General features: G+C 36.9%; 1 protein-coding gene across 4 annotated transcripts in view; it reads left to right on the top strand.

Moving 5' to 3' along the window:
• The window catches only part of pde4ba (phosphodiesterase 4B, cAMP-specific a), a 142,032-nt gene that overhangs the window by 81,880 nt on the left and 40,082 nt on the right, over positions 1-20,070 (top strand). For 3 of the 4 annotated variants that reach the window (XM_079376699.1, XM_079376700.1, XM_079376701.1), the window contains 3 exons: positions 18,197-18,391; positions 19,363-19,399; positions 19,489-19,559. In XM_079376699.1, the coding sequence (XP_079232825.1) occupies positions 18,197-18,391; positions 19,363-19,399; positions 19,489-19,559 (303 nt within the window). Of the gene's footprint in view, positions 1-11,239; positions 11,361-18,196; positions 18,392-19,362; positions 19,400-19,488; positions 19,560-20,070 lie in introns of those variants that run through there. The other variant, XM_079376702.1, reaches the window with a different exon arrangement.

Here is a 20,070-nt window from a genome sequence, read left to right as displayed (position 1 = left end):
TCATTCAGAAAACAAATTTTATTTTTGAACATTTTACCGGGGTCCGGGCCTCATAGCTGGCTACAGGCCTGATTAGTTTATATTAATTGTTAATTCAGCTCAGTTTAACAATTTAGTTGTAGATAAATTATCATAAGACTGTTGCTTTATATGCCTGTACTGTGTTTGGCAGGATTAGGTGCACATCCTCCCCTCAAACATTTGGTTTCAGAAGTCATTTGTAAAAGCTGCACACAGAAGGCAGCTGTCATGCCTGAATGGCAGATCAGCTTACAGTATGCTTTGTTACAGGGTCATAGAATACTCTACTCTGCGCATATCATGTCCAACAACAGCCCTGACCCCTCTAACAGTGTAATACAAGTGTCTGATATGGAAAAAGCTTTATGTTATTGTTATAGCACACAGCATTCAGAAAACAGTGAAGTCAGGGTAACTTGTGGATTGAACTAACCTACATGATTTTTGAGTTTGTACAATTTGGCTGTTCAAAAGAAAGTATCAACAAGGTTTTACAGAGTTTCCACTAAAATTATTACATTTAATGTAGAAAATGCATTGAATTAAAAGAACAAATAGATATAGCAATATAGAGTTTTTTTTATATATGCTGTAATAGAAATAAAATATGTGACAAATACTGTAATACAAAGCACCTTGGCGTGTCTTGTAAATACCATGGAATATGAATAGGTTAGTTGATTGGTAATGTGGCATATACTGTATATTAAAGTTCCATCTAAAAGGACCAATAGAGATTACCATGGTTTTGTGGACATATATTGTGGCAATACTAATTACATTAGTGTACTTATAAATATGGTCTCCAAATATGGCACATTCAGTACTATGGCATATACAGTATTTCCATCTAAAAGTACCCTTATTTAATTGTTCATGGGCAGGTTAGGGCCATAAAATCCAAGTAGATGGATAGGAAAAACATAATTAGCTAAATTCCATTCTGCTTTAGCATGTCAAGTTTGTTTATTATATGGCTTTTTCATTAGTTTTTGAATAAATATTTATTTATTTAATAAAATATAATTAAAATGTATTTTAAAATAATAAAAATAAAATATTTATGACCTAATATACTGTATGATATTTTTATTTTACTTTACTTTACTTTACTGACAGGGTAGTATACTGTCAGTAATTATGACAAACACACAAAAAAAACAGGGTGGCACAGCCTTTACCGGTCTGATCAGGGATTATACGTTATCCCTGATAATACATATTTAACTCATAGTAAGCATTTTTTTAAACTCTTTGAATCATTGATATTTGAAGCATTCCTATTACCAGTTCTGCCACTTTTTGAAATCGACCTGAAATGTAATTCACAGCTCCGCATCCCTATACCTCCACTTCCCCACCTCACCTCCAACCTAAGTGAGATTTGAAAATGCCTGCATTACAGATGGAACTGATCCCAGTGGTTTAATACAGTCTATTTTCTCAATTATGGAATACATTACGCATTAAGCAGCCGACACCTGATAGGGCCGCATTACTCATGAAAATGCAAATCAGCAGTCAGTTATCCTAGCAGCTGAAACCTTAAGATCAGGATTTTTATTCGTCACATGCACAATTATACAGAGTATAACCAGCAGTGAAATGTAAGTCAGGTCTGCTCCAAGGACAGTGCAATTGTATAGACAAATATTAAGAAAAAGAAAAGTAGAAAAAAAAAATAAAAAGAATAAAATAAAAGAGAAAAAATATAAATATAAATGTGCAGGTCAGTATGTTGTTGACATAAATAGTAATATAACAGGAATGTGCAAAAGAATGTGCAAAAAAGTTGTACAGGGTATTTAAATAGCAGCATATGAGGTAGAAAAAATTATGAATAGCTTATTGATATAGTGATGTTAACATGGAGTCAAGTGATGTTATGACACAGAGTTAGAGTTTAGGAGCCTGATGGCCTGGGGGAAGAAGCTCCTCCTAAGTCTCTCAGTTTTTGCCATCAGGTTACGGAAGCGCTTGCCAGATGGAAGCAAAGTGAATAGACGGTTACCAGGGTGATTTGAGTCCTTGATCATTTTGACAGCTCTACTTTTGCAGCGTTTGTGGTAGATGTCCTGCAGAGAGGGGAAAGCAGACCCTGAGATGTGCTCAGCTAAGCGCACAACTCTCTGTAGTGCTTTGCAGTCCTGATTGGAGCTGTTTCCATACCACACTGAGATGCACTGAGTCAATACACTTTCCATGGTCCCTGAATAGAAAGTTTTCAGGATTGCTGGTGAGACCCTGAATTTCCTCAGCTGTCGCAGATGGTACAGTCTTTGCCTGGCTTTCTTAACCTGTGTTTGGATGTGTGTAGTCCAAGTCAGGTTCTCAGAGATGTTTACACAGAGGTACTTGAAGCTACTCACCCTCTCCACAGGGGTCCCACTGATCATGAGAGGAGTGTAGGGCTGCTGCTGTCTCTTCCTAAAGTCCATGATCAGCTCTTTAGTTTTGTTCACATTCAGAGAGAGACAGTTGTCCTGGCACCATGATGTGAGTCTCTCTACCTCATCCAAGTATGCGGTCTCATCGTTGTTGGAGATGATGCCCAAAACCACAGTATCATCAGCGAATTTGATAATAGATGTGGAGCTGTGAGAGGACACGCAGTCATGCGTGTAGAGAGAGTAGAGCAGGGGACTCAGGACACAGCCCTGTGGGGCTCCTATGTTCAGAGTGATGGAGTTTGAGGTGAACTTTCACCACTTGAGGTCTGCCGGTGAGGAAGTCTTGAATCCAGTCACAGAGCGAGGAGTTTAGGCCGAGGTCTATGAGTTTAGATGCCAGCTTGATGGGCACTATAGTGTTGAAAGCTGAGCTATAGTCAATGAATAGCAGCCTTACATAATTCCCATTGTTGCTGTCCAAGTGTGTGAGGGAAGAGTGGAGGACGTGAGAGATGGCATCGTCCGTAGATCTGTTTGGGCGATAGGCAAACTGAAGAGGGTCCAAAGTATCAGGGATGGAGGAGCAGATGTGGCTCTTAACAAGTCTCTCAAAAACCTTCATGACTATAGATGTTAGGGCAACTGGGCGATAGTCATTCAGTCAAGAGGGTTTATTGTTCTTAGGCACAGGGATTATTACGGATTTTTTAAATGAGGTGGGAACCACGGAGGTAGCAAGGGACTCATTAAAGATAGATGTGAACAAACCAGCGAGCTGATCAGCGCAGGACCTCAGAACACGGCCGGTTATCCCATCAGGTCCGGCTTGTTTCCTGACGTTCACTTTCTTTAGCGCCCTCCGAACCTCATCCTCTGACACGGTGATTACAGGATCATCGCTGCTCTGCCTGCTGCTTCCTGACGCGCTGCCGGCATTGCAATCGAAGCGGCCGTAGAAGGTGTTTAACTCGTCGGCCAGCAACGGATCTGCTCTCACCTCCGCAGAGGATTCGTTTTCGAAGGCACAGATGGTCCTCAGTCCCTGCCACATCCGTCGAGAGTCATTGAGCTGGAAATGAGACTCAATTCTCTCTCTGTATCTGTGTTTAGCGGCTCTTACTGCGCGTCGGAGAGCATAGCACGATGCTTTGTACTCGCTCATATTGCCAGTCAGAAGAGCCTCATTGTAAGCGGCAGTGCGTGTGTTAACCGCAGCACGGATTGTACTGTCCACCCACGGTTTCTGGTTGGAGAATGTCCTTATCGTTATTGTTTCTGTAGCTTGCTCGGTTAGCGTGTTTACAAAGCTTAATGCTACATCCGTGAACTCGCTGACGTCAGAAGAACTCGCCTGGAACATGTCCCAGTCAACGTCATCAAGAGCCGCCTGCAGCATAGCCTCTGAGTGGGAGGACCAGTGCACTAGGCTACTCTCTGCACCAGAGGATCCTGAACGAGCCTTTTTTTGTATTCCGGTGTGAGGAAAATGGCAGCATGGTCCGATTTACCAAAAGCAGGTAGTGAGCGGGCTTTGTAGGCATTCTTGAACTGAGTGTAGCAATGATCCAGTGTGTTTGGTCCTCTAGTTGAACAGGATACATGTTGGTGAAAGTTTGGCATGACCCGTCTGAGGTTAGCTTTGTTAAAGTCCCCCGCGATGATACAGGCAGCGTCAGGATGTTTGTTAATGTAGCCGCTGAGCACATCGTGAAGTTTAGACAAAGCCAAGCCGGTGTCCGCCTGTGGTGGAATGTACACAGCAGTAACAATGATCGAGGAAAACTCCCGGGGCAGATAAAATGGGCGGCAAATAATGGAAAGATGTTCCAGATGAGGCGAGCAGGAACGCGACAGAATGGAGATATTCCTGGGATCACACCATTTCTTGTTAATCATGAAACACACTCCTCCACCCCTGGATTTACCGGCCTCTGCTGTTCTGTCCGTCCGAAAAACAGAGAAGTTATCACTTGGCATTACAGCAGTGTCCGGGACCATGGACGAAAGCCACGTTTCTGACAAACAAAGGATGTTACAGTCCCTTATGTCCCGTTGGAAACTAATCCTGGCTCTAAGATCGTCCATCTTATTCTCCAAGGCTTGGACATTTGCGAGCAGAATGCTCGGAGGAGGAGGACTGTGAGCCCTTTTCCTGAGTCTATCTCGAATCCCAGCACGTTTTCCGCTGTGTTTCTTGATCCTTCGCCTCGGGGGGTTATTGTTCATCTCTGCGTTCCGAAGAATCTCCAGAGGCCATGCTGGATTTCTGGATAAAGTGTCCTTAAACAGGTTGGTGTAGCGGTTTCCAATGTCCAAAAGTGTTTCTTTGTTATAGGTGATCAGTGCCGACGTGAGATGTGTAAAAAGAGAAAGTAAAACTAAGTAAAAAAGTAGATAAAAACACAATCTTAGCGGAGCGACCTGGACGGCTTCCGAACAAAGCGGCGCCATCTTGGCGCTGACAGCCTTAAGTGCTGTCATGTGTTTTTGCCAGTCAGATAAGCTTGTATAGAGCTAGCGGTGAAAGGTGAAAGCGTGCAGATTGGGTCCACTGCCGGCTTCACAGTGGGAGTCAGGTCCTTTTGACTTCTAGCATTCACCTCTCCATCTTCCCTACCTGTGCCCATCTGGAGAAAATTAGCCCTTAAGGTCATTATACACCAAGTCTGAAATTTTTGCACGTTAAAAAATAAATATGACCTTACATTGGGTCAATCACATGAATACGAAAAAACTGAAAAAACACATACGAAAATTTAGGACTCAGTGTGCAAGGACCTTTACTCTGCTATTTCATTTCCCCCTTGCTAAGTTATTTTCTTTTTTCACCTTTTAATAGCCTTCCTGACTTCTATTTCTTCTTCGTGTCTTTTTCTTCACTTGCTTTAAAGCAATAGTTCATCCAAAAATGAAAATTGACAACATTTTCTGACCATCATTTTGTTGTGCTCCATATTCTAAACCTTCTGAAGCCATAGAATTGTTTTATGTAGGGCTGCATGATAATGGTTAAACGGACTATCACAGTTATTAATCACAATCATTGCCATTTTAGAAATGTCTTTTTACATTTCATCAGAATTATTCAGAATAAATCAAGAGAATGTCAATTGGTTTATTTTGCCTCATCTTGTTTCCTAATTAATTCATCATATAAATTAACACATTCAATATGAAGTCAAAACAGGTAAGAAGAGGCTTCTTTCAAAAGCTAAACCAGTAAAATTCCTGATACTGACTATTGAATTTGTATTGTGGCACAGAGGTTGTGTATTTATTCAATCGCAAGCGATAGTGTCAAGATTCAGATTCAGATTTATTACAGTTCAGGTGTGCTTGCAGATTTAGTCGCAGCAAAAAATACAAATTATCACACGAAAGAAAACAGACTGGCGAACACCAGGTCATTTAAGAAGAAAGCCCTGATTGGGGGATTTAAGCTCTTGACATCTGGCAACCACAAGCTTGAGGCTTCTTCCAATGCAAAATAATGTAAAATGAAACATTTTTAGTATAAATAACCATCAGGTAAATATTGCAGAAATTGTGATCTGGATTAAAATATGATCTTCCATGCAGCCCTAGTTTTATGTGAGGAACACACCAAAATCGTAATTTCAGTGTGTTTTTCATTCAGAATTCTCAAAAGGTTTCAGATAAAGCAGGGTTTTCATTTCTGGGTGAACTGTCCCTTTAACTGTTCCTTTTTTTTATCTCTCTCTCCTTGGCTGTCCTCTGTCTCACACCTGTCAAAGAACATCAGATCTGTGAATAAATCAAAGAGGTGCATGAAGTTCCTATTAGACTTGTTAGATTGAATTAGACAGAGCAGGTAAACAAAGGTCTGTGCACTTTGATTAGAAGTGAGAGAGCGAGTGTGTCACATGAATCAGTGAAATATCCCCTATAGTGACAGGTATGTGGCTGTTATGCAATGATTCTGTGATTTTAAACATATTAAGATAGAACAAGACAATGACTGTGCTTGGTGTTAATGCAAGAATGATATTCACAGAGAACAATTTAAGACATTTAGGAGAAATATTTTGTCCAGAGTTTACAGTTTATTCATGTTTATAATTAGAGGAAATGAGTAAGAGTTTAATCCTGTCAACAGTACAGAATTATATAGTAACAAAAATATATTTTCCATAAAAAATAAACTTTAAATCCCAATATTTTTGACGTGTTTTCTGTTCCACAGTTCCTGTACTACTTGAGGTAGAATTATAATCAAGGATAATTTGTAATCAGTTTACTTGAGCACCTCAAAGTCAATCACAAATCAACCCCAGACACAGTCAGAGAAATGACATTAGAACTGAGAGCTGGCGTGCTGCTGTCCTCTCTTTGTCTCCTGTGTGTCAGTGCTACTTGGGTATCAGGGTGTCAAGTATGGAGGTTAGTTGTAAGTAACGGCTCAAAGTAACCAAGTAGGTAGAGTCTGTTTAGGGATTCTGGACCGTTCAGGAATTAGACAGTTGGTTCACACTGACAGAGATGAGTGTCTTGATACTTCAAACAAAAATGAACATTGTCAACATTTACTCACTCACTCTCAAGTTGTTCTAAACCTGTACAAGTTTCTTTCTTCTGTTGAACACAAAAGAAGATACTTTGAAGAATGTTGGTAACCAAAGAGTTGACTTGAGTAGTATAGAGAAAAAAATGCTACAGAAGTCAATGCCTAACGTCAGCTGGTTATCATTTTTCAAACTATCTTCTTTCGTGTTCAACAGAAGAAAGAAACACACACAGGATTAGAACAAGTGGAGGGTGACTAAATGATGATAGAGTTTTCATTTTGGGGTGAATTATGCCTTTAAGATCAGCACTTTTGTATTTTCCACCTTAAATCTGCTGGATTAAATTAATGATCATTTACCTAACATAATTCTCAATACATCAAAGTGCACAAGCTTGTAATACACTTTATACTGTTAATGTGCATGAGAAATGTGTAAAGTAGGATTTTCTTATGTATTTGAACATTTGAAGATGTAAAAAACTATAACCTAAAGTAGACAGGTTTGGTGATTAAAAAAATTTAATTAAAATAAAATATATACTGTTATTTGCAATGTTTAGGAAGCATGGGAGTTATTGGGTCATGAAATATTTTAGGAGTATTGCAGAAGCAAATATTACTCATATTTGAGTCAACCTGTTTATTGTTGAAGTTTGATCTATGTGTTCATTCTTATTAATCAGTTGCTCGTCATCTCTTCTCAATTAAGTTGTACTAGCTCAAATTATCATAAAAGACTCAGCAGGCAAGGTTTTTATTAAATGTCAACTATTGCTTGATGCTTGATTCTCTTTATTTGTAAACTCTGCCATCTAGTGGGCAATAGTTAGTGTTATCGGCATTCGTAGTGTCACAACATTCTAGGTTTCTGTGCACCTCAAACCCATGAGCCCTTAACAGCCATTTCCCTTTGCCTTATTTTAATAAAACATCTTTTCATTAAAATCATTAAATTGATGACATTAAATAAGTAAGCATATTAAATAAATGATTCAATCGCATGTGTAATCATGGCTCCTGAGGCTAGTGTAGTGTGAAGTGTTTCATTTTTAACCTATTATGTTCTCACATGTTTAGAGTAGACACATTTTGAGGAATGATGTTTAATTGTTTCATTTCGACATGTCGGGTTGTGGCATTTTTTCACACTGAGTCAACTCTGAATTCACACCAACCTGTTTGACCGGTCTTTCTTTTCCTATTATAATCAGCTTTACGGCAGACACATCTTCCTCTGCACTGCCATTGTCTCCTCTGCTCTTCTGCTTCTGCTTCTCTCCTCAGCTCAAACTTCACACTTAGAAATAGTTTTGTCTTGTGTCAACGTTTACTCTGTTTAGCTTCATGTTCACAGCTTCATTTCCTCTCAGCAGAGCTCATGGACAAGTAAGCATCTTAGCATTGCACACAATGACGACAGATCAGTCATCTTTAAACAAGTTTTTTTATGATGACTAAAGATCGCAAGAGATTTTCAGAACTTTTTAAACCACCCGCCACGTCATCACACATCAAACAACAGTGACTTGTTGTGCAGGAAAGACTAGTAAGGAGGAATGATTGGAATGTTTTGTAATCCTATAATGCAAAACACTTCTCATTGATGGTAATAATGTTTCCTGGAGTGGATGTCAGTTTTGGACTATTTTTTTTTGCGCGTTACAGAACTTAATTTGTTACATGTTCCACATGCTCAAAAAACTAATAATAAATAAATAAATAAAGCAAGCAAGCAGCATTCTCTATACTTGATGCTCTACTTATATGCATGTGACGGAAACACTAGACCGGAAACACAAGCTCATGCAATTTTTTCTTTCACTGCATACCAAAATTCAGACTGACAACCTCTGACCTGTGAATTCACATTGCACAAAGACATTTGACCAACAGAGGATCTAAGCATCACAGATTGATATCTTGGTAAAAGTCAAACAGCACACACACACTGAAAAATGGCTGACATCAATAGGTCTGATGTCAGTTTGTTTCAGGTAAGATGATTACAGAAATAAAATACAATAAAATTAAATTAAATAAATAAAACATTAAATTAAATTACAAAATTTCCACTATCAACTTTTACTTGTCTGACATTCAATAAATCTATTAGCTGTCTGTCAAACTATTATGCAGACAGGCATATCGTACAGACAGAACATACTATATAATAAATAAAAATCTGCTGCAATTAGCTGATAATTATTTTCATATATTTGACTGATAAATTGTACAGACAGAAAATACACTGAAAACAATTTAAGTAGGATTTCCTTTTAGACAATTTTCACTCTCACAATGGCAAGTAGCACACTGAATTAAACATGAATTTTTAAAGTAGAAAGACTTTTATTGTAAAATTTACTTCAATAATCTTTGTCTTATTTGCAAATAGGATTCTAATATATTGAGGTGTAATGATACTAAAGTTCTGTCCAAAGTGATAAGATGAAAAGTATGTTTATATTTTGACTGATAAGTATCTGAGGATATTTTTATATTTTTTATTTTTATATTTATTTTTTATATTAATTATTTGTGTGTGTGTGTGTGTGTGTATAGAGAGAGAGAGAACAAAACACTGCTAACTAAAATCATTTAGTGAATTTAAGCATCTCTAGATTATAATGTACTGTAGAAAAAATTTATTCATTTGAGATTTTCTAAATAATTATATATATATTATTAAATGTATTAAGATTTTTACATATCAACTTTAGGCAGGCAAAGGAAATTAAAATGTTAAAATTAAATAGTTAAAGGGGTCCTATTATGCTCTTTTACAAAGTCTTGATTTTGTTTTGGGGGTGTACTAGAACATGCTCTCATGCTTGGTGGTTCAAAAAATGCATTACTTTTCACATAATTTACATTATTACAATACCTTTCTCCCCAGCCTGGAACAAACGGCTCGATTGGTTCCGGGTTTGACGAAGGCCCACCTTCTAAAAAAACTAAATGTGTTGTGATCAGTTAGCTGTCCTGGTGCGTTGTGATTGGCAAACAGCTTAGACAGTGTTTCACCACTGCCCCGCCCCTTGCAGGCCCCGAGAATATTGAACAAGAACCTCTGCACACACGGATATTGCAAGACATATTAAAGTGGTAACATTATTGTTATTGTTGTTTTTTTTGGGGCTAAATCACATTTTATATAGGATGTCAACAACAGCTTAAAAATAACTGCATTTACTATGTACAGATAAGCGCAAAGGTAATATGTATTATGTTTATTGGTCTTTAATTCTAACATTATTGCATTAATTGCAGTGAAACTGTTATATAGTTGAATTTATAGTCCCACAGACATACTCTGTTTGTGGCGGCATATATATGCAAATAAATTGTAGGAGTGAGAGAGATCGAGGTTTTCCCGGTAACGGCTGTACACAAAGCAGAGCTCCGCTCACAAATGCTGCTTTATCAGACATTACATGCAAGATCAAATGAAAATGACATCCAAAATTTTCTTAAAACAGTCGGTTTCCATCAGAAACAGTGATATAAAACCACCCGCACCGGGTTTTGATTTTGAAACGTGCAGTGCTCAAGCAAGCGTTCTACCCCCCCCCCCCCCCCCAACTATTTGAATTTCCGTAGACGGGATTTATTTTTCTGATATATCAAATACAGGAAAACAATGCTGTAGTACCATGTAGTTCATTGTAGTTCTTGAAAAAATTTAATATCTCCCTAACTTTGTAGATATTTTTATGCCCAAACATGCACACTACACACTGACTAAAATTCAATAAGCGAAAAAGGAAAATAGGACCTCTTTAAATTCTGTAGTTTATGCATTAGCAATAATTATTAGTATTATAATGTTGGTCAATATATACAAATTGCGGTGACGTAACACTCATAGTTTTGGATGTGTTTGTTGTAAGTTCCTCATCATTATAGCTCATAAGTCTTACCACAAGTTCGTCACAGAAATAGACAGTGTTTAATTTCAGAAGTCGCAAAAAGCTCAAACCCCTTTTACACTTCTTCAAAAGTATTCCAACCACGATGTGAGGCATTCAGAAAGCAATAAAACATATTAATAACCTTTTGGAAAGTCGAATAACTGCATGTATTTTGTTTGTGTCTGCAGCAGACATTTAGGAATGAGACATTCCGATTCCTTGTTGAGAGCTCCGCCCCAGGTTTCATGTGCGGTCGTCTTCTTTCTCAGAGCTGAGTTGAGTGCTAGCGCAGCTGGACTTCAAAAGGAAGTGGCTGTGCGGTGAAGTTGAGCTCTGTGGGAGGGCACTAAGTGTTAGGGGAGTCATGCAGGGGAGACGCTACTAGAGCACGCTGAACAGCACAGCGGTGTGTTCCAGGGCCATGCTCCGCAGGTCGCCCTGCCACAGAGGCAGGGTTCATTTTGACTTCAGTGAGGAGGTGGTGAAGAGGCTGCACACCTCCACCTTAAGGTTAGAACTAACCTCCTTTTCTTCTGACTCTGTTACGTCTCAGACTCTATCTGGTTCACATGCTTTCACACACTCTCTCTTCCTCCCTCTTTTTTTCTGCTTGCTTATGTATGCAATTACTACAGCTATGTATCCAAAGTGCTACTTTAAATATGGGCCACTACTTGTCCATCTCTCTGTCTGTCTACATCATGAATATCTGTCCCTTTCTCCAGGACCCTTTTGACATAACAATCAGATGTCATCTTCATCTATAGTATCACTTTTCTGTACTTTTTCTATTCTAACCCCTTTTTCTGGGCTTATTTTTGAGTTCATGTGATGAATTTTTGTTACTCAAGCAGTTTGAATTTGTGTTCGTAAGTAAACAGAGCTCTGTGTTTATATAAGAGTCAAATTTTTCACAGCTGTTGTACATTTTCCATCGGGCTATTGTGTGTATTCACTGGATTGCATGTTATACACACTCTGTGCGCTTGTGATATCAGTTGACACATTCGCCTCGATTGTAATTTCACACCTGAGACCTGTTCTTGCTTTACTTTGTTTGGTTAAACATTACCACACAGCTTTAGCTCAATTCCGAATTAAAATAAGCTTCTGGAAGGATAACATTTTACCCTAATTGGACGGAAGATTGGTTTTAAGTACCCTCTCATGAGATATTTGGAAATGTGTTTTGCATAGAAATCAGTGTTATAATTTAATTTAATTTTTTTTTTTTGTATAATTGAGATACTATTATGCTATTATACTATTATTATAATATACTATTACAGTTTTTTAATTTAATATATTTTTAGTTAATTTTTTTTATGAATTATTTTTACTTCAAGGAGTGCATATTTTAATGGTTTTATTATTATTATTTTTTAGTTTGTTAACTATAATTACCTTGATTCAGTCATTCCCTGGCCCATTCATTCATTTAATTATGTATGTATGTATGCAAAAGTTTAGCGTTCAAACTTTTAATCAGTTCTGCTATTTGTTGCATGTTTCAGTTGTTCCATGTGTATGAGTGCACTGTTACTTCAGTTATGAATATATCTTTGTGTCAACGTGTAATGCATGTTTATATACACTCTAATTGTCAAACACATGAATGAATGAGTTTGTGAACATCTGTGTTTACACACAGTCCTCTGACGTCCAGGCAGGGTGTGTAAAGGTCTCCTATGACTCCAAATGCCAACAAAGATAATCTCCACATTGTTTGGATTTGTGCTAATAGGCATAAATGTGTGGCATGAAACTGAGCTCTGTGAGGTACTTTTACCTACAGAATATGTTACCTAGACAGCATATGTGGATTGTGTTGAATTGGAGAAATATAAATGCAACCTTTGAAGTCAGAGGTATTTTGTTGGGTTTTATTTATGCAATCAAATCACTTTTGACACTCACCATATGCATAAGTGTAATGAATGAGAATAATGTTCTCCTGATTCTATACAGTTGTACACAGTTAGAGGAATTTTATATAGAGTGTACAAATATGCATACAGTTTACAATACAAAATATACATAATATAAACTATATTTTATTTTTAAAAGAATAAATTTATTCAGCAAGGACAAATTAAATTGACCAAAAGTGTCAAAGACATTTATAATGTTACAAAAAAATCATGCTGTTCTTTTAAAACTTTCTATTCATTGAAGAAGAAAAGCAGAAAAGTAAAACAACTATTTTCGACATTGATAATAACAATACATATTCTTGAGCATCAAATTAGCATATAAGGGTGATTTCTGAAAGATCATGTGAAAAATCTGAAAGCCCTGAGAAATAGCTGCTGAAAATTCAGCCTTGCCATCACAGGAAAATATATTATAAAGTGAAGTGACATACGGCCAAGTATGGTGACCCATAGTCGGAATTCGTGCTCTGCATTTAACCCATCCAACGTGCACACACACATCAGTGAACACACACACACCGTGAACACACACCCGGAGCAGTGAGCAGCCATTTATGCTGCGGCGCCTGGGGAGCAGTTGGGGGTTCGGTGCCTTGCTCAAGGGCACCTCAGTAGTGGTATTGAGGGTGGAGAGAGCGCTGGACATTCACTCCTCCCACCTACAATCCCTGCCGGCCCGAGACTCGAACCCGCAACCTTTGGATTACGAGTCCGACTCTCTAACCATTAGGCCACAACTTCCCCACGAGAGAAGATACAACATATTAATATCTTACATTAAATATTTATATTAAAATATATAAAAAATACATTCAAATATAAAAACTGTTCTTTAAAACTGTGATAATATTTCACAATATTACCGTTTTCTTAATACTGTATTTTTCATCAAGTAAATGCGTAAGAAGTAAATGCATTTTTTTTCTTTTTCTTACCTACCCCAAACTTTTGAACAATGGTGTACAAAGATTTTGAACTGAACACTTAAAATATACACATGCATAATATACAAAACATGTTAAGTTAAGAAATTATTTATAAATGATCTGACATTTAAAAATGACTTTGATTTAAACTTGTGCATTCTGGTTGATTAAATCATATTAAATAGTTTTTAGTTTAATAAAAAACAAAAAAACTGACAAACAGTGTATTTACTGTGTCATATATGTCTGTGGTAGTGATCTGAACATACTGTACAGGTTAGAAAAAAAAACAAATATAAAGTTGACATTAGGCGAGTTAAACCAGGCACAACCGATTACTCCAGGGGGTGTTTTTCCTGCAATTAGTCTACTAAAGTTGGCACAAGCAAACATTCTTTTGCATACCAACTGATTTCTTCAAAACAACCACGTCATCTTAAATGATCCCCAGAGTTGGGCATCTGTTTATTCTGAAATATGTCATGGAAAATCAGCAAGCAATCTGCAATTTTCAGTCTTGTAGAATGCCATTTAAAGCAGGGTCCACAGCCTTGAATATTCTCACGGACCGACTCGTATGAACTTCCCTCTTCTGTCTCTGAGTTTCTGATGCCAGAGTAGAATCCAGTGTAACTTGCAGTCCTTAGAATTCCCCTTCTTCCCCACGAACATGTGATCAAATCAAGCATTACAAAAGATCTATAATGCCTGATAATGTAGTAATTTAATTGCTCATATGTTACAGTGAAGTCCATTTTGTAATTTTGTCAAGAAATTCCACTAACAGGCAGAGGAACTGAAAATGTATGTGAGACACAGAGACCTTTATGATTTGAAACCCATTCTAATGTCTCTTTGTGTAAAGATGGACCATCGTTAGAATGGTGGCAATTTAAGCAAAGCAGACAAGTAGAGGATGTCTTTTGGAGCTGCCCTATATAAACTATTGTTCTGTTGTGTATGTGTTACCAGACAGTGACTCAACAGCAGTCACAGGATAATTAGATACTTACTGGAAACAACATTCTCTCCTTTTTGTTTCATGGTTAGAATATAAACACCAAACAATTATATTATACTGAAAAACATTTTCATTAGCTTAAAACCATGTGATACTCTGTCTCTGCGCATTTATTACAAATCAAAGCAAGTGAGGCAATCACGGAAAAATGTCAGATCTTAACTTTAAAACAACAAGGGGATCTTTGATGAAAATGGTCAACTCTGATGTCAAGTTTTATTGAGCTTGAAATTGTTGATGATTACCATTCATGTCACAATAAATATTTTGTCCCTTCGTTGAGCAGTGTTGTTATAGTTAACTAAAACTATTACAAATATTGTTGTTTTTTTCAGTAATTAAATTAAAGCTGAAATAAAATAAAACCTAAATATTTATATTTAATAAAAACAAAGTCTCTAAATTATACTAAAAAACAACTGACTAACTGAAATAAATAAAAGTTGAAGTACTAAATTTACTAATACTAAAACTGAAATAAAAATAAATTAAAGGGAAAAAACTTAAACTAACAAAAGCGCATAACAAAATAACTCAAACTGAAATTGAAATTAAAGTAAAAATTACAACTATAAAAATAAAAGTATATATAAATAATACCAAAATAACTGTTATTGAGCGATAGTGAAGAAGCTTTATTTTGTGACTTTTTTGATTGTTCTTTGAGACGGTCTATATGCTTGTGTACTCCTCAACATTGACATAATTAACATTTAGTAGATATCTAGTTCTGACCTAAAAGTTACAGTTTAGTCTTTCGCTTTTTGGAAACAAATCAAATATATTTATGACTCATCCTGCACTACAGATTCTTGTCCAATCTTTAGAATGAGCAAATCATGGTTGATAGTTGTTGATGTACTGTAAGTTTGTTGGGCTATTGAAAAAAACTTTTTTTTAAAATTCCCAAACTTCCTGTTTCAATATATACATCATTACAACATGGGGCCTTTAAGTTGTGAGATGTCAGCTTGGCCACTTTACGTGTTGTTCTTAACTTATCAAGGTTAATTTCCTCCCAATGTAAAACTACGATCACCCTTTACATGAACTCTGTAATTATAATGTTATGGGAATCAGAGATACTGGTTACAGCTGAGGTCAAAGGTATCGTTTCCTGGTAGCTTTTTTTCAGTCTTGACCTCTCCAGGGAGCTCAAATGACCCAGAGTGTATTCTGCTTTAGACACGACAGCTACTTCATGAAGTTGGCTGTCAGACTAACATTGAAAGTTTGTTACTAAGAATTTCCATTTACTATAATAAAGAAGTTCACAGTGAAAAAAACACAACTGCCAGTCAGTCATTTTCCATGTAAGTGTCTTGTCTGGCTTTGCGTCATCTGATTAGATTCTTTTGTTTAGCATTTGATGTTGAGTCAACAGCGGTTTTTGCTTTATATCATGAAGCCTTCTATATAGTGGAATACATGATCAAGCAGGCTGAATGTATATTGAAGATAAATCACCGAATTTTAGACCTGTTTCACATGGCTTTTATAAGCAGTGTTGTTTACTGGTTTGTCACGCCCTTCCTGGATGTTCACACTTAAGCAGAGTAGCATAAGCAGTATAGAATTAAGTTTTGTTATAACTATTTTATAATTACGGGTGTTATTGTAGAAAATAATGAATGTAGTAACCCAAAAAAATCACTTTTATATTTTCTGTATAGAGCCGCAACGGCAGAAATGTTGCTGTTTTTCACTTATGTGTCACTTCTGTATGTAGTCAAAAGAGCATTGCGGCCACATCAGAATTTTTTTTGTGGTTTTCCTTCGTAGTGCAGTGTCTCACTCTTCATATCTGACTGATCTCATTTATCAGATATTTAGTTTGGTTGCTTTCAGTTGTATTGTACCTTTCTGTAACATTAACAGGATTATTAAAAATAATAATTTAAATAGCATCATACTGCATGACACAAAACAACTGCAACTGAAACTAGAAGAACAAAAATCAAATGGGACAAGCTACACTGCAAACAGAAATACAGAAGATACAAAAGATACACAAGATAGGAACATTTGCAACAAAATGAGGGATGAATTGATTGTAGTCACAAGACAGAGGCACAATGCATAAACACTTCGGTTAGACCAAGTAAACAGATGCATTTATATTGAGTTTTGATGATGAAATTTCAGAGATGCCGGGGACAGGGAATTCCAGTATCTAGAGGCTTTGTCGATTTATTGTTCAAGGAGGACAATCTGAACTTCTGAATTTATTTTTGATGGAATTATGGAATTATGTACCTAGAGTATAAAACAGCTGTACAGGCTGTTACTTAATTATGTTATTTCCCAACAATTATCCATAAATTCTGATCTCTTTTGTATCAAATCTTGGGTTAATATTCTTATTTACATATCTGAGGTGTCAGTATCATAGACTGATTAAACACAGCACACAACTTGTTTATATAACGACTTGTTTCGCTCTTGCACAACACTTGTACTGTACAATTTAGCATGTCCTGAATACATTTTCCCAGACCATGGCTGCAAGAAATGTGCTTACCCATTTTTAAAGATGCAAGTGTGAAAAGTTGCTTTGCTGGGTTTAAACAGACGATAACCCGGGGTTAAGTGCAGTGTGAAAACACACAAATGCTATTGATGGTTGTTATGAATGGCAGGCTAACAGGAAAAAGGGGCATAATAGGAGGATGTTGATTCAGTGTTAGCTGTTGGTTGTCAGACGCCGGACCTCCGCATGGATCAGGCCACTCAGAGACGTCTCAATAACTCTCGTTATCATTGGAGAAATATTCATATTCAAGCATGTATGTGTGGTTTGTAAGTTGTAGTAAATTTCCATTGGTCAACAGCAGCAAAACAAGGAACTGGTTTTGAATGGTTCTCCTATTCCCTAGTTTACTTTAAAACTTGTTTTATTTTTTTTACTTTGAGACTCTCCAGTGTTTGGAGCAACAGTGAAAGGTCACCAAACCTCTGGCATTCCGAGTGTAAAGACCATCACTACTTCCTCCCTGTTAGCGCTGAAATCACAAGCACATCTGAACCGAACACAAGCGTCTTTTGAAACTGTTTATTTGACTTGAACGTAATGTGTTTCCCCTTGCTTCTCTTCTTTTTGATGTGGGCTGAGACCTTCTCCACTATGTTTCCTTATGGTTTGGAAAGATGAGATATGCTTCTGCCACAAGTGCTGGGAATCTTTGAGACTTTCCAGATCTCTCCGGTCCCAGGGGACAGCTTGTGTATTTCTCCTGAAATTTTCATTAAGCTATATATAATCTTGAATCTTGAGGATGACCAAGGTGGATCAGTATTGACTTGTTTTTGGTTTCGAATTAACGGTCTTAGTCTTCAGTAAGAGAAAAGTGAATTAAGTAATATAAATAATATTGTTTATGTTAAAATGACAGTATTACAAGACCATTAAATAGGTGTATGTGTTCTTACCTTAAGTTTTAATGTACTGTTTTTGTGCCATTTCAGTTTCGATGTGGAAAATGGCCCGTCTGCAAGCTGTAGTCCTTTGGACCCCCAGGCCTCACCAGGTTCTGGCCTGGTTCTGCACACAAACTTTCCCGGCCACAACCAGCGGCGAGAGTCCTTCCTCTACCGCTCAGACAGTGACTATGACCTCTCACCAAAGTCGATGTCTAGAAATTCTTCTATCGCCTCAGAACTGTGAGTAAAGTTGTTTTAAATAAGAGCTACTTTTATGTATTAAACCTGTTGAAACAACATTTAAAACCAGCCTGAACTGGTTTGCTGGTCTTACATCAGCTAAGACCTAGGTTGGTTTAAGCTTTTTTTAAGAGAAAAATGTATCATTTTGTGGGTTTTTCCTGCACATTGCATCTGTTAAGGATGGATAGAGTAAGTTCAGTTACTTTACATTTCTTTTGTACTTTTACAAACAGTAATTACTGAATCATCGTCGCTAATGAGCCAAGTTACTAGGAAAGCACTTTAATTTATTTGTCACCACAACTAAACCATCCAGCATCTGGTAATCTGAGGACTTGAAGTTGTTTAATATGCCTCTTTTTTCACCAACGCTGGTATTTCTGTTTCCAAACATTTCTGCGGGGTAAAGGTGGAGGCGGGGCTGATTAGTGGAGTTGATTTATGCGCTGCTGCTTACGGCAGTGAGATTTGCATGCCAGAACGTATCTCAATCAAGGCCTTAGTTCCCAAGCCTGGAATTATATAAGAACGCATTTTCCAGAGTCTTAGATGCCAAATATCTATTGAACCCTGAGGAATGTGCTGGATTGTTCTTGGAAACCCATATTTTGGTGGCATTTAGGGTCCTGAAACTGAAAGGAGCCTCATCTGAAAATGAGTCTAATGAGTGAGGTAGTATTACTGACTAGAATAAAAAATGCAGGACGGGAATAGGAGTTTGCTAAAACAATTAATAGCTATTTAGTTACTGGTTACACTTCCAGTAGTCTGCATGGCGTAAGAGATGTCAGGCAGAAAAGGAAAATCATTTCAGAAAAAGAGCCACCAATGAATCATTCACGATCAAGAACATCTATTAAAAAAGTAAACAGGATCAGTTTTGTTTTCATGTTGACTTTAAATTATAGTGTGTGCTTTGTTTAAGTGTCAATCGCTTAAGATGTTAATGTATTCTCACTTGATTACAGGCATGGGGATGACTTGATAGTCACACCTTTTGCTCAGGTAAACACATCAGTGTCATGTTTTTTTAAGGATTACATTTCAGATGGACGTGTGCTTGGTTTTACCTCACAGTTTTTGTCTTTTTCTAGGTTCTAGCAAGCCTTCGAAGTGTCAGAAACAACTTTACCGTCTTGACCAACGTTCAGTGCGCATCTAACAAGTGAGTATTATTGTAAACAGAAGCTGTACTTTAATTTAAACTTAAACAATTCAAAAACACTAAATTCAAACTTTTTGTCTCAAAAAATTAGCAGATTTTTAAAGGATTGTTTCTATGTTCAAAAAATTATAATTCTGTTGATTACAGAAATGTTTGCAATATTTTTGACTTGCCCCACAGTAAAAATAATGCAATAATGGACTTGTTGTGTTGGAATACAAATGTGTTGGAATACAAAAAGGTGTTGTATTGGAATACAAATTAAAAATTGAAAAATGTATTAGAAATTACATCACAAAATTTTATACGTGTTTACATGAGACTTGCGTGATAGAATCTCTTACCAGCCTGAAGAATAAAATCACTTAACCTGTGGAAAGTTAAATCCAATCTTGTATCTCCTCGGACAATACAAAGCTGCTAAACCTGGTCCCTTTCACATGATATCTGTAATGAAACCAGAGAGGAATATGATATAACTATCCACAAAATACTGTTTACATGGACTAAA

The sequence above is a fragment of the Barbus barbus genome (genome assembly GCF_936440315.1).
Source record: "Barbus barbus genome assembly, chromosome: 25".
NCBI lineage: Eukaryota > Metazoa > Chordata > Actinopteri > Cypriniformes > Cyprinidae > Barbus > Barbus barbus.
The sequence above is the reverse complement of the archived record's forward strand: the minus strand, read 5'-3'. Positions and strand labels throughout refer to the sequence as shown.